Here is a 25,000-nt window from a genome sequence, read left to right as displayed (position 1 = left end):
GGCTGGTTCGTGCCCGGGACTAGCCGAGCTGGCGGTGCCGAGCCCCGGGGTCCCCCTGAGCCAGGCGCCTGCGTTCGAGTCGGGCTGGTCCGTTAGCCGGCCGGGCCGGGCTGGCCGGGCTGGCTGGGCCGCGAGACCGGGAGCCACGGACAGAGGCGGCTCGAGCGAAGCTCCCGGGCTCCCGGGGCTCCCGAGCGTTGCAATGGAGCGGAGGAAATAAGAGAAAGAGAGATAAAAGCTGGCTGCTGGACTCAGGCGTCCAGAACCAAAATGGATTTTTTTCTTTTCTTTTCTTCTCATTTTTTATTTTGCAAAGGGCAAGTTTATGCAGATTGTGTGTCCTCTGTGTGTGTATGTGTTTGTGTATATGTGTGTGGCTGCAAAGGTGTCTGCGACCGGCTTGGGGGAGCCCCTGGACTTCCCCCCCACTTCCCCGCTTTGCAAACGAACTTCACCTTCTTCTGCTCTCCGGCATCCAGTGCGCTTTTCTTGGGCGCGAGGCTTTGAGATTCAATTGGGGATCCCCTCCCTGAACCTCTACTTCTGCCTCCACCACCGTGCCGCCGACCAACCCCTATGCTTCTATTCCTCCTGCTATTTTTCTCTTGGAAAAAAATCGCAATAAATAATTTGGATTGGAATGGTATAAAAGTTTCTCATGGTGATGCCCAAGTTCTAGGGGCTTTCTTGGTCCCCCCACCATCCCCTCCTAAGAAGGTGCACTGGCTGGTTATTTCTTTTGTTACCTGGAATCCAAGCGGGGGGCTCCTGGCGGTCTTTGGGCTTGGGGTCCGGCCCAGAGAGGAGAGAGACTCCAGCGGGGTGTCTTGGACAGAGAGGTTCTCTCTTGAACGCGGTTCCAATGAGGTCTTAAGCTACCGTTCGGTGCGACGCCCTCCTTGTAGGTACCAAAGGTTCAGATCGCTAACACAACACGGACCCCCCCCTACCCCCGACCCCTAACACACAGACACACACATAGACTCACACATAACCCACTCAACACACACCTACAGGCATACAGAATCTCCCTGCACCCCCCACTGCCAGCCCCCACCTTGGCTTGCCCCCTCCTCCCTTCTAAAAAAAAAAAGACACACACAGACAGACACACACACACAACAACAGCCCCCCAAAGCAAACAAAAACCCAAAGACAAGTTCACTGGCAGAAGATGGTGGATTGACACTGAATCAGACAGAGGCAGGTTCACCAGGAAATCTGGTGTTCCTGATTTCTGACAGTTGCATTTCCTCTCCTGGAGTCCTTCCTCCCACCCACCCCCCCTTTCTTCTTTTTTTTTTATTAACTCTGTTCCATGTTTAATCAAGGATCATGTAGATGGCAATAGGAGAGACAGAGAGAGAGAGAGAGAGAGAGAGAGAGAGAGAGAGAGAGAGGAGAGTGAGGAGAAAGGAGGAGAGAGACAAGAGACAGGAGGGTTTTCTCTCTCTCTTTTTTTTTTATCCCTTCCTTTTTTTTTTATTGTGTTCTCCTGGATTTTGAGTGGCTTGATCCCTAGAAACGTGGAGTGGTTAAAGCTCATATGTAGTATTATATTTTTAGTTTGGGTGGATGGATAGAAGAAGCAGGGAGAGGCTGTGGCCGCTGCCGCCTTTTCGGGTGTTGCTTAGATTAAGGCTGAGCCTTGGCTGCGATGGGGACGCGACAGTGACACGGGGCATCGATCGCTTCCATTGAGAGCAATGCAAAAACTCAGCCCGGGTATGTAACACTCTCGGTGCCATCAACACTTGTTTTACTTTCTATTTCCTGGCAAAACTGACAGAGCTCTTGGACTTTCTTTCTTTCCTTTTTTTTTTTTTTTTTGTTTCCCTCCCCTTCTTTCCTCTTTTCTAACTGAAGAAGAAAGACGATTGTGTAGAGAAGTTGTTGCAATGGATGGCTTAAAGAAAGCAGGAAGAAGAGATTCTGAATTATTTCACTACCTCTGTGACTGTATCTTAGAGTTTTTCCTTCTCCAGAGAGAAGCATATTAAAGAAAATGAAGATTTTCTGACTTTTTTTTTTACTCTCCTCCTTCCTCTTTTTTTTTTTTTTTTTTTTTTAGCATTCCTCTAAAAAAAATCCTTAAGGGAATATTTGATAGTTTTCAACATTTGTGGTTTCAATCAGCAGGAAGGCACACAAAAATAAAAGATGACTAGCCAGCTGTTTTAACCTCTTGCACCTGGCTACAGTGTGGGGATCAGAAGGTTTTATACAGTTATTTTAAAAAATGGTTTTTAATATTTATGGCATAAAGTGGAGAGACAGAGAGAGAGAGAGAGCATCACTGTCTGTTTGTTCAATTAGCTGGCTTCTTTTGGGTTTAAAAGGAAAGTAAACTCATCTTAACGTGTATTCATTTCCATGGCAATGAAGATTAAGTCAATGAAATATGGGGGAAGTATCATAAATCTGAAAAGTGAAATGTACCTAAGGAACAAAGAAAGGTCAGATAAACCAGCTGTGTAAGTCAAAGCAATAGGACCAACTGTGGGGTGAGATAGGGAGAGTGTGAGCTCTGAGTCTGGGAAAGGAAAAGTTGTCACTTAAAGTTAAAAAATGAGGGGAACATGTTCAGCTGTTTTGTGATCTTTAGCAGTTTTTAGCAAATGAGCTCCCAACTGTTCATTAATTTCGAGCTCATTGAATTATTTTCAAAGATGCTGCACCAGCAAAGGAAAACATACAGGAGGCTGAGAAAATCGCTGTTTAATATTGCAGAATTTACTGCTTCCATTCTGACCATGAGCCTAAATTTACACAATGAAATTTGATTATCTCTAATAACAATATTAGACCCTGCACTGGATGGATGAGAATTGAGGTGGTTTTGTTGATTGCAAGGGTTTAATGTTGCATTTCAGAATCTGATGTGGTTTGGCCTCCCTTCCATTAACTGGAAAAACCCCTGAGGTTTTACAATTATTTCTTAAAGATAATACATTTAAGATTGCATTGGTAGGCTGAGGAAAAGTCATAAAGGCAAAAAGGGAAGCCCTTAATAACTCTTGAGATTCAGACATATTCAGCAGTTAGATTGGCTCTGCCTTCACCAAGGGTCGACAATGTGTCATTTCCACGAAGCCAAATTGCCCTCTGCCTATATGATATTAATGTGCAAATCAATATTTCAGGGATTAAATTTCCCTTCTTCATTTTTTATGGTTTCTACCTCAATAAGTCTCAAGTCTATTAGAAGAGGCTGGATGATTTAAAATCTTTCACTGCAGAATGGCTTGTCGTAGTCTTGTTTCACAGATCATTTTAGAATTTTCGTTATAAAGACTAAGGGCATCCTAAAGAAGTTGTGAGGTTGTGTAGAGCCAGCCAGACTCGAGAGCACAGAGCTTTGGTTCAATGAAGAGCTGGGAGTCATTGGGGTGTGATATGTCTGTTTATCTATATATTGTGTACACACATTTTGCTGCTTTAAAAATATTATGTTAATCACCTATTGATTTATTTCAAAATCAATTGGAGTCCCTTATTTCTGATTTTGTTCAGCATTCTTGAGGACTATGTGCATTTCCTTAAGGACTTGGCATTAATTAGTCTGGTGTGAAAAGATTGGAGAGGATTTTCCCTTAAAACTATTGCCTAAGAGATATTTCTAAAAATATTTCTATTTTGAAAGTAATGATCAGTGGCTGTCATCTGTACATATTGTTGTCATAGCCCTCGGTGCATTTTGTGACTGAAGGGTGAGTTGATCTCTCTAAAGAGGTCTCTTCCACTTTTATTCTATTTATTCCTAGCACTTAGTAGGGAGAGTGCTTCTTTTAACTCTCTTGAAGTTCACAAGACCATAGAAGAAAGTAGGAGCTTTGATTGGAAATAATACAGAACATAAATTTGAGAAGTCAAAATAAAAGATTGTGCCTTTATCACATAATCTTGGGAAGGCCTACTGTCTATCATTTGGTGGTGTTTTATGGTCTGAAACCATCTGGACCAAGTTCCGCACAGCTGCACGAATTTCATATGTGATAGAACATTTTTTCCATTCAGTGTGAAATGTTCCTTCCTAAAAAACGTACACCAGACTCGCTTAATTTAGTCTGTTAAAAGAAATGCACATGAAAAAAGACAAAAGGCTCTTTAATCTCTCTGCAAGCTGTTTGTTTTTCTTCAAGATTCCTGTCTGTTTGGGTTTGAAAAGTCATGTTTATTGAGGAGATGATTCTGAGGTGTGACATTAAAATAATATATGATTTTTTGGACTGGTGGTCATGCTCCTGCTTATTTTGCAGAACTACTTTTTATGCCTGTCAAAACATAGAGCTAATCTATTCTTATTTACAATTAATCTCAATAAAATTAATCTTAACTATGCTTTATTCAGTGGCTTAAAATATCTAATTATATTCAATTAACTGCTGTCATAGTAATTAACATTGCTTAATTGTCTCTGCATATATTTATGTAAAGCTCATTAGGTACTGCTGGTTCCTTTTTTCCTTTTTTGCTTACAATTTTTGCTGTTGTCAAACCATTTTCATCTCCCAACGTTTGACAATGTCAGTGGGAGCGAATTCTCTCTAATGCATTCTTGGAATGAATATTACTACTGCTCTCCTTATGAGAAATACCCTTTATGATGCTTTACATACTAATCCATACCTCCTCCCTGATCCTTGGTCTTTAGCTCTTCCCAAATATTTTAGGTTATTGTTGCTAGAAATATTATAAGCTTTGTGTTTATAAAAAAAAGGATGCATTCTGTGACTGCCCAGGGGCTGTAGCTGTTGGCACTTTCTTTTCCCTCTAAGACCATGCTAAGGGTTAAACACTTGGCCAAGGTTCAAACTGAAAAGCGCCCAGGGAAAGTGCATGTGAATATGTACAAGTTTCATGTAATTAGTGCTTAATTATATTAACATATGCAAATTGTCAACTTAGGAGCTTGTTGAACTGGCAAAGATCAGCTAGGCACAATTGCTGTATTGTTCTGAAACAATAATGGATTTCAAGTTGGATTGTGGAAACACATAACTAGCTATCTAATTTAACTCATACCATGGTGAAATTTCATTAGTCTCCATGGAGACTGGTTTAATTGTGCTGACTAATGTTCTGGGCTGCAGAATGTCCTAAAAAGAAAGCGTTGTTTGCCTAATCCACCTTACAATGACACTTGTTTGTACATGTTTCCCTTGTGTGGGAATTTGCATATGCAAATAAATAGTTTCTCTGCCCCATTTGTCATGGCTGTTCATTACCCATGAAGAGGACATTGTTACTAGACTGTTACTGAGTCTCCCAAGATGGTTTAGTGTCAACCAGTCCAGCTACATTCTTTCATAATTTGTTTCTGATTAATAGACCAGAGTGAGTCTCGGTCTCTTTGGGCATCTGCAAAGGGAAGGTCAGTCCTGTCACAGAAAAGAGTTTCTGCAGTAATGAAGGACTTTTTTCTTCTCATGATTATTCTCCTTTGCCACCCATTGGTTAACATAATCATATTTAAAATAATGTATTCTTGTTCTAAGAATGCCTCCACTAATAATCTCTAGTTTCCTAAAGCAAAAAGATAGGAAAATAAAGGAGATTCTGTTATTGGAATATTAATCCTGTTTTTGACAGAAAGGTAAACTGATATAATTGCTTTTCAGTTGAGGGAATGGGGGTTTGTACAAGTGTGAAAGCATCGGAAAAGGATTAGCATTTTTTTGCATAATGAAAAGCTCTGATGAATAGGGTTCTGAATGGCTGACTGAATGACTAAGATGAAAGGAAGATGAAAATTCAGGCTCCTCTTTCTTTATGCCTATGCTCTGCTCTCTCTAAAGTTATGTTTGTCCAAGACTTGAGAAAACAAGCAAGGGCTCAGATTTCAGCAACTCTATAAAATGCCCTGAGTTTTCCTCATCCTTGGGAAGTAATATGTATGACAATAGTGCAGCTAGAGGATGATAAACAGAGGTTTGTATTTAGAAGAGTTTTCAGAAACATGCTAGGCTAGCCAAATATTGACTATTGGGTATCAAGAATTCCCAGCACTTTGCTAGCAAAAACAGTTATTTTAGAAGAGTCCCTAGTATGGTGTGAATATTAAATTTAATGAATGATAGGCCCTCTGATGCCTCGTACCCCTATAAATAGTTCTCATTTGGCACACTACTTTGCTTAGGAAAGAGTATGTCCTCTCTTTTGGCAACATGAAACATTTTAAGTGGCCTATTAACTTTTGTAACTGGGATGGGTCACTAGATGAGGACACAGTTATTTTCATCAGATTTAATTTATTTCCATGGTCCTTTGGAGAAGTATTGTGTGCTTCAAGTTGAGATAAACTTTTTCAATTTTTAAGTGTCTAAGTATTGTAAGTTCACTCTCAGAACTGTTGGCAATAGTTTTCCCTTGTCACTTGTTAGGGTTATAACTGGTTATCAGTTGACAATGTAATCAGAGCTCTTAATGATATTTTTCAACTGTAATTAAGGAAGTTAAAATACCTTAAGTGTGGAGACACTTTTAAAGGTGGGAATTGCTTCTTTTGTACATATGTTAATCAAACATAGTACGGGTAGTTATTTGTATGCATGTATACATTTTAAACAAGTCTTTTCCCTTGTGGGTGTGGGGGACACCCCCAGTTTGATTGGAAGGCTGCCCCCATCTGTGTAATAGAAGATTCAGCCAGACATCCACCTAACATGTTGGGTCCTGGACTGGAAAACTTCAACACTTCTGTTGTTCATTGTTGAGGTGTTATTAAGATGGAAACTTGGGAAATCAGAAGTGTTTTCACGTAAATTAAAGCAAGAGGGTTTCCCCTTGGATACAGAATATTATAAAGGAAAAGTGTTTGATCTTTGTCTTAAAAAGTCAACCCAGTTCTTTACTAGAGTCCTTTAAAAAATTTGTCAAGAAATTCTGGATTGTTCCAGAAAGTTTTATGGCTAACTTTATGTTACGCTTGCAAAAAAAAAAGTCTTAAAAGAACAAAAAATCCACATGGAGGCTATTCTTTTACATGCAGAAGGGCTTATTAAGGCATTTCCATAAGAAAAATGTGTTAATTTAAAAAATAAATTCATTTATATTTTAAGACATTGTTAACCAAGCACCATGTGTTGTAACTGGCAGCTTTCCAGCCACCATGGAAGTGTATCGCACATGGGTTAATAGTAGCTTATGTGATGTCTGCGTTCTTAGGAAATGGGCAAGAACCCAGAGTATTCTGATATCAAGATTTTAGAAATCAGACAGAAAGCAGAATATCTGTTTATATGTGAACAGATGGACACATGTGAGAAGTAAAAGTGCACAATTTCTCTTGGCACTTGTTTGAGTTATCCCTGATGATATAACCAAGATCTTAGTGCACTTCAGTCTTTGATGACTAAGGGTGAAATGGTCTTTTAATGAGGGCTCAATGGCATTATTTTCTTGCATAAAGGTTGTGCTTCTTGTGATCTTGCTGAATTTGATGTTCTGTTAATTCCCTAGTTTTAGGGGTTTCCAAGTTGCCTTGAGAGTTTGGGATAATCTCACATTTAACTACAATCCTCAGTCTAGGAATGTCTACACCTCAGCCTATCCCCTCTTCCTTTCAAGGTTTCTGAGTAAAATAAACCATTTGTTTATTTATTCGGATGTATGTACACAGTTTGAAAATGGCTTTGACACTAAAGTTTGACACTATATTTGACAAGTAGCTTATATGGTATAAAACTGATCATTCTAACATTCTAGATAAGAAAAACAATTATGAATTAAGAATTTGGGCAGCATGCCTTAGTTAATAAGTTATAGTGCTTTGATGGTCTAAGATGAGTCCTAAGTAGGTATTTTAGTCATTTGAGGGTGGCGGTGGCATGTAACAGCATCATGAATTTATATGATTGATCCCTTTCTGTTGTGTGATTGTCCTTGGAATATAAAATTGTGCAGTTGATAATCTCTGAATGGCATGCATTATAGAAGGTTCCCCTAAAGACAAAGTTTATAGGATACATTGTGTTCTAGCTATAAAAACAGAATGTGTTCTGCAAGTATATACTCAGCTCTAAATCATTTTAACCAGCAAAAATTGACTTTTGGGTTAAAATATGCATTTTATAACTGTCTATAAAATTCTTTTCCTTCACTGTAAAGAAGAAAGGAAATCCATAGCTTTAACTATGTTAAAATAGAAAAAATATATGAGCTGGTGTATGCCACCTGGCTGTGCTGTTACAAACAAAACAAGGTGAAACTTTGTAAGAATTTTATGGAAAATTAAAAAAAAAAACGCCAGCTTAAAAGATTAAATTAAATAAGACCAATTGTCCCCCAAAGTAACTCCATTTAACCTGAAAGGCTTTAATTGAAGATTTCTAACATACAGTTTTTAGGACTGCTTTAGGAATATATTTAGGAATAATGCAATTAGTATTTAAATTTTCTGAGCTCATTAATGAAATATTCTTATTCTGGTGAAAATGAGTCATTTCTTTTGTTTTAATGGACAGACTAGCACTGGGTATACATTTATGCATCTACTCTCTTCCTATGTGTCTATTTCCTCTTTAAATATATATATCGAATATTAGGCTGTGACATTCTCACTCTGTAAATTTCTTTCAGTTTTTAATAACCAATCAATTGTATTAGAAAGGAAAATGGAAAAGATCATACAACAGGAGACTATCAAGAAGTAAATGTAGAAGAACCACTTTATATCTATTTAGTTCAACTAGCTCATTTAAAAACGGGGTATACTGAAATAAGAGAAATTATGATGGAATCCAGCAACAAGTAAAAATATGTCAGGACAGAAACTCAGATGTCCCAACTCGGAATCTGTGATCATTTCATTGTAGGAAAAGGATATGTTGGGTGAATAAATATAACAACATTGAAAGTGGTGAACAGAAGTAAAAGGTGTAATGCTAATCCAATAGTGAGTGATACTATCTCCTTTGGGAGAGAGCCTTTTCTACTAGAAAGGAGAAATGACACAGTTGAATTTGAGCTGGGTTTTTGCTTTTCTTTTTTTTTTTTTTGTCACGGTGTTTATAAAGATATTTTTGCATTAATTCAAAGATTATGGGGCCAAAGTAATAGCACGGTGGTAGGGCATTTGCCTTGTGTGTGGCTGACCCAGGACAAACCTGGGTTTGATCCCCAGCATCCCAAATGGCCCCCAAGTCAGGATTAATTTCTGAGCTCATAGCAAAGTAGTAACTCCTGAGCATCGTTGAATGTGTCCTAAAAACTATCCCCCCCCAAAAAAAAGACAAAGTTTAGATATTTCAAATGAACAGGTATGTTTTGATTAATAAAGTACCACAGTGATTTACAATATACTTTTAATAATAAAGAATGTAGCATGAAGAACAAGGTTTTTATTCTGTAACAAAAGTAAATGAACATTGGGGACAGAGAGATAGTATGGAAGTAGGGCATTTGCCTGGCATGCAGAAGGACGTTGATTCTAATCCCGGCATCTCATATGGTCCCTCCCCAAGCCTGCCAGGAGCGATTTCTGAATATAGAGCCAGGCTTAATCCCTGAAGGCAGCTGGTGTGAACAAAAAACAATAAAACAAACAAACAAAAAAACGTAAATGAACATAATTTGGTGGTGTTTTAGAGGTAAGATAGTATATTAAAGTAATGACATTTAATTACAATCAGACTTTTTATTTTCTTTCTTGGGTTTGGGATGCGCACGGACTTCTTCTGGGCTTACTCTTTGTTCTGTGCTCAGGAATCACTCCTGGGAAATCTTTTTTTGTTTGTTTGTTTGTTTTTGGGCCACACCTGGCAGTGCTCAGGGGTTACTCCTGGCTGTCTGCTCAGAAATAGCTCCTGGCAGGCACGGGGGACCATATGGGACACCGGGATTCGAACCAACCACCTTTGGTCCTGGACCAGCTGCTTGCAAGGCAAACACCGCTGTGCTATCTCTCCGGGCCCACTCCTGGGAAATCTTAAGGACTATATGTGGTATTGAGGATTGAACCCGTGTTGGCTGCATGCAATGCAAGAGCCTTACCCCCTAGATTATATTTCTAGCCCTCAGATATTATTTTGATTCTGTTTAAAATCCTTGTGCTTTTCTTATATATTTTTTATTTAAACACCATTTTTATAAAGTTGCTCATAATACTTTTTTCCACAGATAAAGCTGCTTATAATTGATTTACAGTCATAGAGAATGCAATAACCTTCATCAAAGTGCATTTCCCACCCTCAATGTCAACATTTTTTCTCTTATTTATTTATTTATTTATTTATTTGGGTTTTGGGTCACACCCCGGCAGCGCTCAGGGGTTACTCCTGGCTCTATGCTCAGAAATCATTCCTGGCATGTTCGGGGGACCATATGGGATGCCAGAATTCACACTAGTGTCATTCTGCATGTAAGGCAAACGCCTTACCTCCTATCTCTATCATGCTATCTCTCTGGCCCCACCTCCTTTTTCTTTTTAAGTGACTTTATTTTAATTGGTATTTTGGATATTTGAAGACCTGCTCCTATTCTTGATAACTCAAAGATGAACAAAAATTATATTTACCTATGAAACTACCTGGGCTAATTTTTTATTATGAATGACTTTATCCAAGTTATTTAATATTTCTGGGTTTCTGTTTTCTCATTTGTTTAAAGTAGAAATTATATAAGACGTAAGATTGAAATAAGTGAATATAAAAGCACCTCATACCTACATTTTCTGTGTTTATTTTGAATAGCTGGGTTTAATGTAATGCTTAACTGAATAGCATTTAATAAAGCAGACCTGTCTATATAGATCTTCTCAGTAGTGATGCCCCTCTACTCCACAAGCGAAAGATATAAGAATTAGGAATTCCATCTGACTAAGGTGGGGAAAAGGATAGTATCCCTCTCTATTTTCTCTCCCTCGTTCCCTCCTGCCCTCCCTCCTTCCCTTCTTCCCACTTCCCTTCTTACTGCCCTCCCTCCTTAATTCCTGCCCTCCCTCCCTCCCTTCCTCCCTCCCTTCCTTCCTTCTTTCCTTCCTTCTTTCCTTCCTTCTTTCCTTCCTTCCTTCCTTCCTTCCTTCCTTCCTTCCTTCCTTCCTTCCTTCCTTCCTTCCTTCCTTCCTTCCTTCCTTCCTTCCTTCCTTCCTTCTTTCCTTCCATCCTTCCTTCTTCCCATCCTTCCTTTCTTCCTTTTTTTTGCAAGCCATACTTGCCAATGCCATGGAGTCATTCCTGGCTCTGCATGCAGGGATCACTCTTGACAAAGCAAGTTGATCATATGTGATTTTGAGGTATGAACCAGGGTCTGGAAAGCGAGTGCCTTACTAGTTGTACTGGCTACTCTCATAATTTCTTATTGACAGATACCTAGATAGCATCAAATTGAATAGTCCTTCACACTATTATTTGCTGCTTCATTAACACATGTTGTAATGCTTAATAAAGGCTTTTTGATGTATAATTCATTTCTGTTCTTTTTCTTTATATAAAGGAAATTGGGCCATGAATTGTTTAAAAATAATTGAGACTAGTCAAGCCACACAAACTCAGGATTCCAAACTGTCCTATTAGTCAAAATAGGAGAAATCACCATGCGCATTGCAATATCAAAGTTAACTGAGTCACTTAAAAGGCTTTGTACTAAACTATTTCCCAGAACTGGACCAGATGCCATAAAAATACCTTTCCAGCAGCAGTTCAGGTGGCTAAGGGTGGAGATATGGGATATATGCTGGAAACTATGGTGGAGGAATGTCACCAGTGTGGTGGGATCACCCCAATTTATGGTAATCATGTACCTTAAATACAACTGTGAAAGACTTGTAATTCACATTGGTCTCAATAAAAATTAGAAAAAATATTTCCATATAATTGTAATTATATTCTGATATGTCACAGAAGTGTTTAGGCATTGTTAATGACACCATATTGATCAAAATTTATACCAGCCTCAAGAAGAGAATGGGTTATTAATAATTAAATAATATTATGAGCTCCCAATTTCTTGAGAAATTTTATAATAATTTTTGGTCTTTTAGCTTTTGTTATTAAGAGGGTATAAGTTAATATATATGTAAGATACATATGTAATATACAGAAGACTATCCAAGTATGAGGAAAGTAATTGATAACTTTTAGTTATAGATTTTGATTATCTTACAACTAAAATCTATTTAGAATCTTGTCAATTTTTAATAATTTTCCAGTATAATATATTTGTGATAAACTTTGCACTCATTTTGATTCTTAGAGGAAACGTCTATAAGTCTATGTAGATCATAAATTTTCAGGTTTTTTTCTATTTTTTTGTTTTTTGTTTTTGTTTTGTTTTGGTGCCACACCCGGTGACACTCAGGGGTAACTCCTGACTATGTGCTCAGAAATCATTCCTGGCTTGGGGGACCATAAGGGATACTGCGATTGAACCCAAGTCTGTCCTGGGTCAGCTGCCACTTGCAAAGAAAATGCCCTACTATTGTGATATTGCTCTGGTCCCTATAAATGTTCAGTTTTGAGTTTTTTCTTTTTATAACCATTGCTTAAGCTTTACTTAAAAGTGATGGGCCTAGTCTCACTTCAGCAACATGAATATTAAAAATGATGGATCTGCTTTTGCCCATGTTATATTCTCAGCACTGTATATGGTCCCCTGAGTACCATCAGGAATGATTATAGCAAGGACCTAGGAGTAAGTTCTGAGCACAGATAGATGGGACTCAAAAATGAAAACAAAAATTTTTTTAAATTATTGATCAGGGAAAAAAATATTGATCAGGAAGATTGTACAGGGATTCAGGCATTTGCCTTATATGTGGCCAGCCCTTTTTCAGTCCCAATACCACTAGTCCTTAAACATTGCCTGGCATAGTAGAAATTCCACCTCTCTCTCCAAAAGAAATAAAAGTGATTATGTGATTTTCTATATTCTGGACATTTTTAACTGACTTTAAACTTAATAGCTGATATGAAGTTATTTTTTAAGGCTAAGCATTTTTTTGAAATAATGATGTGATAAGCATACATTTTTCTTTTCTTTCATAGATTTTTTTGATATTCTTTATATTTTTTTGTGGGCAAAGTGAATTACACATCTTTCACAGTAATATTTAAGGCACATAGTAGTAATGAATGAGGGGCATTCCCACCACTAGTGTTGTCCTCCCTCCATTCCTGTTCCCAGCATGCATCCCTCTTCCCTCTCCTCTACCCCCGTAATGCTAGATTTTTTTTTTTTTTTTGTCATGACCAATAGTATGAGACAACTCTTTGCTCTGTACTCGGGATCACTCCCAGGGACTTCTAAGATGATCATGTATTGCTAGGGATCAAACTCAGGCATTATGCATAAATAATGAACTTAGTTTGAGCTAGCTCTTCAGGGGAGGGAGCCTGATAAAAGCCTATTTTATTGTAAGGAATGAAGTAGCATTTTAGATTTTCATGATGCTTAGTTAAGTGTTCCTCAAAATTTTAGCCTTTATTAGGGTAACACTTTTGTCTGTTTAATCACAGCATTCACAGTAATAAACATCACTGGCAAATTCTTGCTGATTAATAAGTGCATATAAAGTAAATAAATAAATAGGAATGATTCTTAAAACTATAATTATATTTGAAGAAAACTTAAAAACAACTGAGCCTCTCTTGAAAATTCCAGAGGGAGATGATCTTTCTGAACAATCTAAAGAGGTTGTATAATAAAAACCATAGATTGTTGCAATCCATACTATATAGCACAAACTTCTTGTTTCACAGTCAAGGAAACTGAATCTCAGAACGAATTCCTGGGCAACTGCATGAAAATAAAAGATAGCTGATGAGATCTAACATAATATGTTGGTGTGTGTGTTCTGTCATAAATCATTTTGTATTTTTCCTCCTTTGATGGCTTAGATTCTCTCATTTTCAAAGCTGCTAAAACATTAACATAAGGAAAATTTCTTTATGTTAAAGTTTTCTCTCCCTCTCTGAGATGTGATTTTATTCTAAGCTTAGAAAATTTCAGTTAGTATATTTTTTACAATGACCATAGGCTAAGCTGGCTCCTCTGCAATGGTAAAATTAAACTGCTAAAGATAGGATAAGGGAATTGCCTGAAAGGTGAAAACTTGCACGAAAAATGGGGTGGGTCATTGAGTTCTTGAAATGAAGTAGGGTGTAGATTAGGAATCATTATGGTTTGCCAGAATTTATTGGTCATAGATGCCTGTTTAAGTACTCATTGTCAACAAGGAAATCTTGGGCACACTTAAAGTGGCTCACCTCTGATTTATTCATAAACCTCCCATGAGTACTTGGCTTTGTTCTTGCTCTAGTAAGGGGGACTCATGCCAATAAGAACAGGAATAAAGAGCTTGCATGGTCCAAGAGTGAATAGCACTTTACCTCAAAGCCTGACCTCTTTTCCTGAGGTCTGTTGTCTCTGATTGGCTACGTTTCCTCAGATGAATTGTGAAAAGAGTTTAGACCCCATAGTATACATAACAGGTATACTACGTGACTGAAACTTGTGTTAGAACTTATCATAAAGATGTGGTATTTTTTTTTATTTAAAATATTTACTTTTCCCTTTTTGAAGTTTGAAGAGTTGCACAGTAATAGTTGGCAAGATACTTACTGCTTTCTGCTAATAAAAGAATACAATTATCTGGGAGTAAAGCTGGACTTGATATGGCCTTTCCCCCAGTAGAATTGATTTAAAGACATAGGAATTAAAAGTTCTAGAATAAAATATAGACAACATAGGGGATAGAAAAAATGATTGTTTTGGTCATACCATTTGCCATGTTTATCTGAGAAACTTTATTTGTGTCACTTCACACACTGCTTTGCTCCAGTGTCTCAACTTGAAGAGAAGGGACTTTTAAGAAGACAGGCTAGTTTGCACTAAGGCAGAGGTTGAACAGAGTTTTCTAAATTCTCAGAGCAACATTCAGTTAAAGCTAATCCCCACCAACATCACCCTCTTTTTTTTCTTTTTCTCTTGGGTTTTCCTTTTCTCTGTTTGGTGAATTTGACCTCTTACCACTTAAAGAGCATATATTTACATGAAAATTTCCTCAAATTTTCACAACATAGTCATCCAATAAAGCCATATTAAGAGATGGTGATGAGAGTTAATGATATCTCTATAGATATAGCCATTCTCCTGTGCAGTCACATCAGAGTCATCAGCTCATTTGTCATGGCTGAAGTGAAAATGTCAGGACCAATGAGTGTATGAGTGCTGAAGGGGAGAAAGGGGGCTTTTGGGAAAGAGACTTTTTCTTAAATTTGCTGGGAGTTGGCCAAGGCATAGAGTTAGCTCCAGGAAATATTGGGATTAGTCAACACTGGGTACAAAAATCTTAGCATAACAAAAATCAGTTGGGAAAATAGAAAGGTGGGGTATATGTAGACTTGTTCTAGGGTGCAGCCCTGAAACTAATGGAAAATTATCACATGATATCATCAACAGCAGCATCATTCTTACTAGTGCAGTGCAAGGACCATATATAGTACTTCACATAGGAATGACATGTGCTCTATTTCTGGTATATTCAAATTATTTTTAAGAGTTTGCCTGTATGCAGTTTGATTGCTATAAGATTGATGTCATCTAATATGACCTTTGCCTTAAAACTAGTTGCATTCAAAGCATTTCGATCCTTGCCTGAGTTTTCAGGGAAATCTGAGCACACTAACACAGCATCCAAACATAAAACGTTTTTGAGAGTATTTTAGAATAGACATTCATATTCCATTTAAATGACAGTAATCGTGAGAAAATACTCTTTGCATTGTTGAATTTATACAATCAAGCACTTACACTTTGTTCACACAAACTTTGTCCTGCACTTTTAATTGAAAAGTAACTTATTTCTTTTAGCTACCGAAGTACTTCTTATCTTTGAAAGACCAATGCTAGCAGTTTTATTCCACGGTGGATTTAGGGAACCATTCTCTTTCAGATAATGTACACCCATACAGCCTTTTCTTGTTTAATTCTATTGATTTACAGTGTTAAAGTGAAATAATCTGATACCTGTTTTCTGCCCTTTGAGTATTTGTCGTCAAAGAGGCTGATTAGTTTTTCCCCCAGCTCTTTAGCTGTTTTAAATGTATAATTATCATTGCATGTCATTTGATAGCTGCACTAATTGCTGCCAACTATTGTCTGTTTGCACTTAATGCTGAAACCTGATCAACATCCTGCTTTCGTTGATGTTTGGTGGTAAACTTTAATTAACTCTTATTGCATTGAAGAAGAGTTCAGGCTTGGTGCTAACTAATCATTTACCTTCATTATGTCCTGACAGTTCCACTTGTTCTTCGCCCTAATAGATACACCAGTCAGTAAATAAACCTGCAAACCTTATGCCTTGTAGTTACGCCACACTGATATTTTGCTTCTAAAAGTATAAGATAATTGGGCTCAGATAATTATTTAGTTAGTTTACTATATCTCTAGTTCGGCAGAAACCAATCTTAATTGCTTCTTTCATGCTGGACAATTTTATTTTAATAGAAACTGTAGATTTGAGATAACATTATTCTTTCAACATGGCTCCTATGAACATGCATCTTTTGAATCAATACAATTAAGCTTGTCTCCTGTTGGAATTCTTGTCATTATTTTTCCTGAAATACTTTTCCTGTAATGATATTGAAGTTAAAAGTAATCAGGTTACCAGCAGATCATGTAAAATTCAACTCAGAATTGCTGGCTGCTTGATTTTAATTTGTCTGACATCAAGTTTGTTTGAAAGGGATAATATGTGGGTAAACCAAGGAGCTTATAATTATGGTTGACATTTGTTTGTTTATAATGAAATCTAATTAAAGTTCATATATTTAAAACACAAAAGTTAATTACTGAATTGCTCATTCCACTTATGGACAGCAGTCAAATTAACTTCAGGCCCAAACAAAGCAAACAAACAAACAAACCTACCCAAACAAAACTTTTTCTATAATAGCAATTAAATAGTCAACAAATATTAGTGATCAAACATAAATTTTCCAATTTTTAGTCCAGAAAAAAAACTTGGCATTCCGCTTCTGTTCTCTATTACGTTAGCCTTAATGTGGTTTTTGAATATATAGTATTCCGCATATTTACATGACATATAAAAGAGACTTCTATTTGATAAATCCTGAGATTACTATAGTAAGAAATATACAAATTATGCATGCAACTTCTTCACTAAAAACATTTTTATATCATGAGAAATCACTGAAGTTATTGCTCAGGGATCAGTAATGTTTGCTGGAATACCTGAACTATGATTAGTTTTCTGAAGATAATAATGGTAGTTTTAATCTGCAAGAAATGACATTTAAAAAAATGTACTTACACTATTACACTTATTGGTACATTGGTTATGAAATTATATTGGTTAAAATAATAGAATAGATCTAAGTCTACAATTGCTTTACTCTTCAAAGATCTAGCTTTCTGTAGTTCAATAATAAATTTTATATATGAATAGGCAAAGAAGGAAAAAATTGTATAAGTTAGATAATATTATCTTCATAATTTGTATAAGATAAATGCGTATGGGATGCTTTGGGCTACCCTGGTTAAGAGCTTTTGGAAGTCAATTCTTCATTTTATATATATATACCTCAATAAAACCAATTGAATCAATTTTTAAAATGTTTCTATGTTACAAGTTAAAAGCATTAGCAGCTAAAATTCATAGATTTATGTATGCCAGAGAGATTAGTCAATTGCATTTTAAATACTAGAACATATTAGTAACATGAAAAATATTATTGATAAATTTCAAATTAATAAACTAGTGATGCAAATCATGTTTTCTCAAGAAAATCTAGGAGTTTTTTTAAACTGTATAAATACAGCAGCTTTATTTACTTGAACTTTCAAATATAGTAGAGATTGAAAATAAGATGCCATAGAAATAATAACCTTTTTGCCCAACATTGAGATGCTTTATAATATTGAGCATGTTATACATAACTTATTATTTTCAGAGGGTAAATTTATACATATTCTAATTGAAAACTTGCTTATAATAGAAAACCTGGCTTGTAGATTCATATTTACTTGGGTAATGAAATTAATACATCGTACAATTATTTTACATCATACAAATATTTTATACAATATAGTTTGGATGGAAGACAAAAAGGGAAAATGATTAATACTTAAGTAAAATTGGGTCACTAGTATTCAGAGATATAGTTTTCCTTTTAATATATCAGTATATTTCCACAGTATTGGCAAACAGGAGCCTTCTAGTAATTTTTTAGCTGATTAGAACATCCTTACCCTTTAATGAAGCAATCACTACAGAGCCCCAATGTCAGCTGGAATACTAGCAAAACGGTATCACAGAATCAGAAAGAGGTACCGAACATAATTATAGTTCATGTCCTTGTCTCACACCAATGCAAACTATTCATTTTCAATTAGAGTGAATAAGAAAATTAGAAATCAACTAGATTGGTTAGAAGTACCAAAGTTTGTTTATAGAGAATAGCTAAGGAATGGGACCATCTTGCACACTGATTATGACATTTTCCTGAAGCAAACAAACAAAATGAGTCATATAATAGGGTAATTTGGTTAAGGGATGATTATTGATTTCTCTCTAAGGAAAGAAACTGGAGTTTGATTAAAGTTGTAAAGAAAACTGGGTAAAATCCGGAGAATCAGGAGATTCCCACAACTAATCAAATTAAGAATTATTAGATTCATTGGCAAAGTGCACCTTTCCCCTCTTTCGTTCTCCATCACATATGCTTGAGTAATTGATATAGAAAGTCCATGTAGACTTAAAGATGAGCGAAGTCATGAGGGGAAATGAGGGTGGGAAGAGAGGGAGAGGAAGAGCAAAGAGGAAAAGGGAGAGAGGAGACCTCTCAGCATCAATCATCCAGAGTCCTGTTTATAGAGAAGGAAGTAAATATGTATTTAATAACTCATTTAGATTTGACTGGAAAAAATGAGGGGGGAAATGACTTATTTGACGAGCATATTCATGTTTGTCTCTGGAAACTTTCCCTCTTTCAAAATCTGCTTGTATTAAATGCTTAATATATTTGGTTACAACCTTCTATTCAAACTCAATTACCTACTCCCCTTTGTCGTGACATGGGTGGAAAGATTTTTTTCGTGCCAGGAGGGGTCGTCACACATTCTTTTGCAGTTCTCTTCATTAATTCCTTCTTGCAGAAGCATTTTCTCTCGTGCTGGGAAGGTAGAAGGGTGTAACAGAAGAGCCCTGAAACATCAGCAGGAAGCTCTAAGCTGGTTAATGCAGTATAATTGTCTGGACATAGACTGGTCTTTGTTTGTGTGGTTCAGTCTGAATCAGCTGTAATTAACTCCAGAGTGTTTCCAGATTGCCAGCAAAGAAAAATTACGGCTTTTCTGTTTTAAATTGTAAAGCTCACAGACATTAACTATGCAGATTGCTTTTACTTTGATATATTTATATCCTGCAGGATTCAAAAAAAAATTGTTATTTGCCCCTCCACTTCTAAAAATATGCTTTTGTTGTTATTTATTTGATTCAGGGTCTATGGGAAGGAACATAATGGCTCCTGGATAGTTGAGTTTGAAACTTTTTTATTTTTGCTTCATGTTTTCAATTCCTTGACAGGCTTCTTAGTTGCCTTCCTTCTCGCTGACTTTTCCAATATTGCAATAGGAAAGAAGTTATACAATCTTGTATGAAATACTAAACATGGACTCAAATAAGCAAATTGCAGAGAAAGCTGACTAAAGTACCACTAGCTCAAGTTAAAAGACTGAGATCAAAGATGTCTTCTGTCTGACGTAACTGCTACTACCACAGAGGCACTTCACCTGGGTTTGATCTATCAAAAGAGAGACTCTGAGAAAAGAGCAGTTTCACTACCTTCTTGGTCAGCACACCACGCCCTTTTAAAAACCTCTGAACAGTAGTTTGTAATTATGAATTCCAACCTGGGTAAAAATGAGGTAGTTGTGTGAACTAATATAGCCTTACACACACAAAAGATCTGTCAGCAATTGAAGCAAACACACACACACACACAAACACACACACACACACACACACACATGCACACAAAGTCCAGCCAAAAAATCTTTTTTCCCCCTTTCTTCTGAATTTAACAATAAGGAATTTAAGCTTCAATGTGGCTTTCGCAACCAAAGAAAAGAAGCTCTTGGTGTCTGCATAATACCACTTTGATGGATTTTTTTTCATCAGTTCTCTGTACGTGGCAACAAATAAACAAGTATAATTATACTTGTGAAGGTCTATTCATTGCTTTGTCAGGATTAGATATATGTGCCGTTTCCACACTGCGCCTCTCTTTTGTCTTTGCCTAAGTCACTATGACATATTGATAGAGGATTTGGAATGGGGAAAAGGCCACAGCAGAGACAGTGATGACCTTTGGAAACTTGATATAATTCAAGGATATTTATTTATTTTTTATTTTTGATGATTTGTAACTTGTAACAAAATTCTCTGGAAAGTGGGGGAACTTTTCGCCTGTTTAAAAGGGAGTAAATAAAGACTCAGAGTATTTTGAAATGGTTAAAGAGCAGAAGAGAATAAAAAACAATAGGCTAAAGAGCTCATTGGTCTTCTCAGCACTTGGCAGAGAGGCTAACTTAGGGTTCTCTTCCCATTAGTCTGTCCTCTTGATCAGATCTTGTTCTTTTTAATCATTTCACAAACACTGTGTCCCTGGACCATAGAGGATGGCTGAGACAAACTCAATTAAAAAAAAAAGCAGAGGTAAACTGGCCTCTCTGAATTTGGGGTTCTAATGGGAATGCTGCTTTCTGAATGCAAAGGAATTCTTCTATTGTTCAGAACGCATCCCCTTTCATTAGCCTGGCTCCTTGTAGGTGGGTTTGGTTATTTAACCGAGCAGTTTAGGCAGCAGTGACTGCAGAATGAAAGCAAGGCAGAAAGAGCAATAAAAGTTCTTTTCTGCATATTTCCCATTAGTTCCAAAAAAAAAAGATTTACATGATCAGTGTTCACTGATCTAGAGATTTAAAAAAAAAAAGTATGTCCACACACTCTAAGCAGACCAGCAGGTATGTATTGTGAATTTAGCATTAAGATTATATGAAGTTTTCTTTTGAGGATTTCTTTAGAAGTTTGTTGATTTTTTAAGAATAGAAGTGTTGACAGTAACTTAGAGATTGGTGATAGAAAAAGGTTTTAATGATGAAACAGCCTTTGTAGTGAACTGACTTATTATGCAGTAATTTGGGGGTGAAGTTTGCGGTTTTAATTAAATGGTTATCATTGTGGTCTTTTTACTGGGGCTTATAAAACTTTAGGGTAAATGTTCTGAATGGTCATATTTATAAAAAGAAAGATTTCCCCTGTCATAGATGACAGTGAAATCGCTTTGCATCATATTCAGTGTCACTGTGCATATTGATCTAAACAACTTTGTAACTTGCTATGTCAATATGATTGGTTTTGTTGTTGTTTTTAGAATGAAATATAAATTATTTTGTATAATGGGCATATGTATTTGACTTAGCCACATGATTAATATGTAGCTTATTGAGAAGAAATTGATATGTATTTTTGTATAAAAATATGTAAAGATAATTTAACAAAATCTATCCTACCACATTACTTTGCCATGTGGTAACTTTTTAATTTTCTTTTTATCATTTTTACACAGCATTAATATTATATTTTTGCAAGTTATGTCTGCATCTATTAAGATAAAATAAGATATAGGATTTGTTTAATCTAGAGAAATATTGAGAAAATATATTACAGAATTCATTTGGGGTTTGTCCAAAATTATTAATTAGCCATTAAACACAACTCATTGAGGTAAACTCAGCTTGTGCATAGTAATTCCAGTCAGTATTTTTGTGACTGAGAAGCATTTGTAGAGAGAAAGGTGTGAGTACTAGAAGAATTAAAATGATAAGAAGAATAGCTCAGAAATTCCTTACAAATATGTAAAAAACTTTTTTCACTTTTGTAATTAGGGAAATTTTTTTCACCCTAGCTTATTTCATTATAGAATAATAAATAAAAGCATGTAGTTTCTGAAACTTTGCATTATAACCTAGAATCCTAAAAACAGGGAGCTAGGATTTTGAATTTATTGAATTTTATTTACCACCTTGCTTCTTTGCCACATGCTTAGTCTTTTCCTATTTTTCTCCATTTCCTTTAGTCAATAGGAGATTATATTTTAGACACTTGACTGCTATTAGTAAAGGCAATGGCAAACAATTTAGAAGACTGCTTGTGAACAATTTAGAAAAATATTAGTCTTTTTTTGTTTATAGTTAACAGAATATTTCAGAAGGTTTCAGAAGTTGCAGGGGATAATTAACGAAAAATTCATTAATGATTAAAATTATGCACTAAGTTTTGTGATGTTTGATTTGTAAGCAATTAGAATGTCACTTGAACCATCACAGACACCAAGACAAGTTTTGATTTCATTTTAAATCTATACAGATCTTCTGATCACTTCCTTTCAGATTTATCTGACAAGATAAAATTTGATTACAGTAAAGAGTATTGAAAAACTATACTTTATATTTAATATGAAAATAACTTTTAATGATGTTTTTCTTTTATGTTAACTTTTATAAAAGAATCTCTTAAGGGGTGATTCTAGGTTTGTTTGATTTTTTTTCCTTAGCTCAATGCCACTGTGAGGTCTATACAGTCAGATATAGGGGCAAATGTGGCAAGGATGTCTCTCCTACACTATATTACAGATCATTTAAAACAATCATGTAGGGGGCCGGAGAGATAGCATGGAGGTAAGGCGTTTGCCTTTCATGCAGGAGGTCATCGGTTTGAATCCCGGCGCCCCATATGGTCCCCCGTGCCTGCCAGGAGCAATTTCTGAGCCTGGAGCCAGGAATAACCTCTGAGCACTGCCGGGTGTGACCCAAAAACCACAAAAAAAAAAAAAAAAAAAAAAAAAAAAAAAAACAATCATGTCAACGATTCTTCCTTCATATCTTGTCAGGATACACAGAAGCACTTTTAAATTAAAAGACTATTTACCTTGAAGTTATAAGTACCTTCAGTTTCAAGATTTTAAAGGTTGCTTACCTGCTTCCAAATTTTAAGACAGCACTTACAACATAGGCAGAAAATAAACACTAAACTTTCACACCACTCAACTGTTGTGTACAGTGCCATCATTCTGCAAACTGAGAGATCTGCAGGGACTCAGAGAAGCTTAGGCTATAATCAAAGCTGCTCTAAGAGTAGCTGAGGTGTGCAGACACACACACATACAAGTGGGCATCCATGGACGCATACACACAGACCCACAACACACATGCATTTGCAAACAGTCAGATTTGGTTTTTCTTGTTGTGTTTGTCTTTGTTTTGTTTTTAGTAATGCATCTCAACTTGTCTTTGGTAATAACTTTGCTTGGCTGCCAGAAACTGATATGGCTTTCTGGAGTGTGTCTTGTTCTCAGTAGAAGTTGTTTATAGTCTTGGATGCCTGTCTAAAGGGGGTTGCGGGGGGGGGGGGGTTGAATGAAAAAAAAAGAAGAGAAAGACAGAGAGAGAAAAAGAAAGACAGAAAGAAAAAGTTGAAACTTATCAACAAAAAAAAAAAGCAGCAAAGGATGGAAGGATTTTCATCAGTATGCTTGTATATGATTTGTTAAGCCAAGGGACACGTTGACTGAGGTAGTGCTTGAAAAATGGGAAACTTACCAGGATTGATAACATCAAAATGGTATTTGAAAAAGTGTTCATTACGTATTGCAGTGGGGAAAAAAACTGTGTGGATGTGATTGTCCCCTAGGATGATAGGACTGGTGACAGTAAATATTAATTTCTGTTCTGTTGCCCATTGAGGTGACTGAAGTGTGGGGAAGAATTGTGCTTGGTGCTTAATCAGGGCTAGCCAGATACCTGCTGAGAGCTTTTGCACAAGGAAGATTTGTAGTAAGCTGATTTACAGGCAAAATGAAAACCAGAGAAGAGTTGGGTCTGTGCTGCCTGTGACTGTAATATTTCTAATGTTAAGGGTCCTTTATTGTCGGGCTCCATTTTCCCTTGTAGTTACTGAATGGTAAAATAAAAGAAAATTAAAAAAAAATGACAAGTCACTCGTGTGTCTCTTTGATTCCTGCCATCTTCAATGAAAGCTATTTACATTTCAGTCATGGTATGGATGGAGAGGTGGAGGAAAGCCTTTATGTTTCTTATATAGCATTTCAGAAGTGGGAATTGAAAAAATCAGGATAACTGTTATAAATTTTGCATCTATGATGACTGCTCACAACGATTTCCAAAACACCTTGGCTACCTAGGCAAGCCTGTGATAGTCTACATTATTTTGCTCCATTTATACAAAGTCTGTCTGTGATAGATAGGTACGCTGGGTTTAAGTTTTCCCCTCACCTTTTTAGATAGTCAAGTTTACAGCTGCTGTAAATTAGTGATGGGCTATTAGTGAGCTGTGTCATTATTTAATAAAAATGGCTTCTCTCACCTTATTTTTTATCCAGGTCCCTGACAGGTTGGATGAAATGAGATCCCCATGTAGCAATTGCCATGGAAACCTGTGACTCCCCTCCTATCTCAAGGCAGGAAAATGGGCAGAGCACATCAAAGCTATGTGGAACGACACAACTTGATAATGAGGTGCCAGAGAAAGTTGCAGGGATGGAGCCTGACAGGGAAAACAGCGCCACAGATGACAACCTGAAAACGGATGAGCGCAAAAGCGAAGTCTTGCTGGCTTTCAGCCTCGAGAATGCAGCTGCCACTCAGGTTCCCTCAGCCAAGGAGATACCCTGCAACGAATGTGCCACATCCTTTCCCAGTTTACAGAAATACATGGAACACCACTGCCCGAATGCCCGCCTTCCCGTCTTGAAGGATGACAACGAGAGTGAGATCAGCGAGTTAGAGGACAGTGACGTGGAAAACTTAACAGGGGAGATCGTTTACCAGCCTGATGGGTCAGCATATATAATCGAGGACTCCAAAGAAAGTGGGCAGAATGCACAGACTGGGGCCAACAGCAAACTCTTCTCCACAGCTATGTTTCTGGACTCCCTGGCCTCTACTGGAGAGA

The 25,000-nt window shown here is 36.7% G+C and overlaps 1 protein-coding gene and 1 long non-coding RNA gene across 2 annotated transcripts in view; one reads left to right on the top strand and one right to left on the bottom strand.

Annotated features, from left to right (window-relative positions):
- Nucleotides 1-882, bottom strand: part of LOC126020399 (uncharacterized) — a 29,352-nt gene extending 28,470 nt beyond the window's left edge. The window contains exon 1 of the long non-coding RNA XR_007499587.1: nt 747-882. This is a non-coding gene — a long non-coding RNA (uncharacterized LOC126020399). The remainder of the gene's footprint in view (nt 1-746) is intronic.
- ZFHX4 (zinc finger homeobox 4) overlaps nt 1-25,000 on the top strand; it is a 222,625-nt gene that overhangs the window by 1,003 nt on the left and 196,622 nt on the right. The window contains exon 2 of the mRNA XM_049781854.1: nt 24,429-25,000. This exon is cut by the window's right edge and continues 2,070 nt beyond it. Within this exon, the coding sequence (XP_049637811.1) occupies nt 24,475-25,000 (526 nt within the window). The 5' untranslated portion in view covers nt 24,429-24,474. The remainder of the gene's footprint in view (nt 1-24,428) is intronic.

The sequence above is a fragment of the Suncus etruscus genome, chromosome 10 (genome assembly GCF_024139225.1).
Source record: "Suncus etruscus isolate mSunEtr1 chromosome 10, mSunEtr1.pri.cur, whole genome shotgun sequence".
Lineage (NCBI taxonomy): Eukaryota > Metazoa > Chordata > Mammalia > Eulipotyphla > Soricidae > Suncus > Suncus etruscus.
This window is presented reverse-complemented; position numbering and strand designations above follow the sequence as displayed.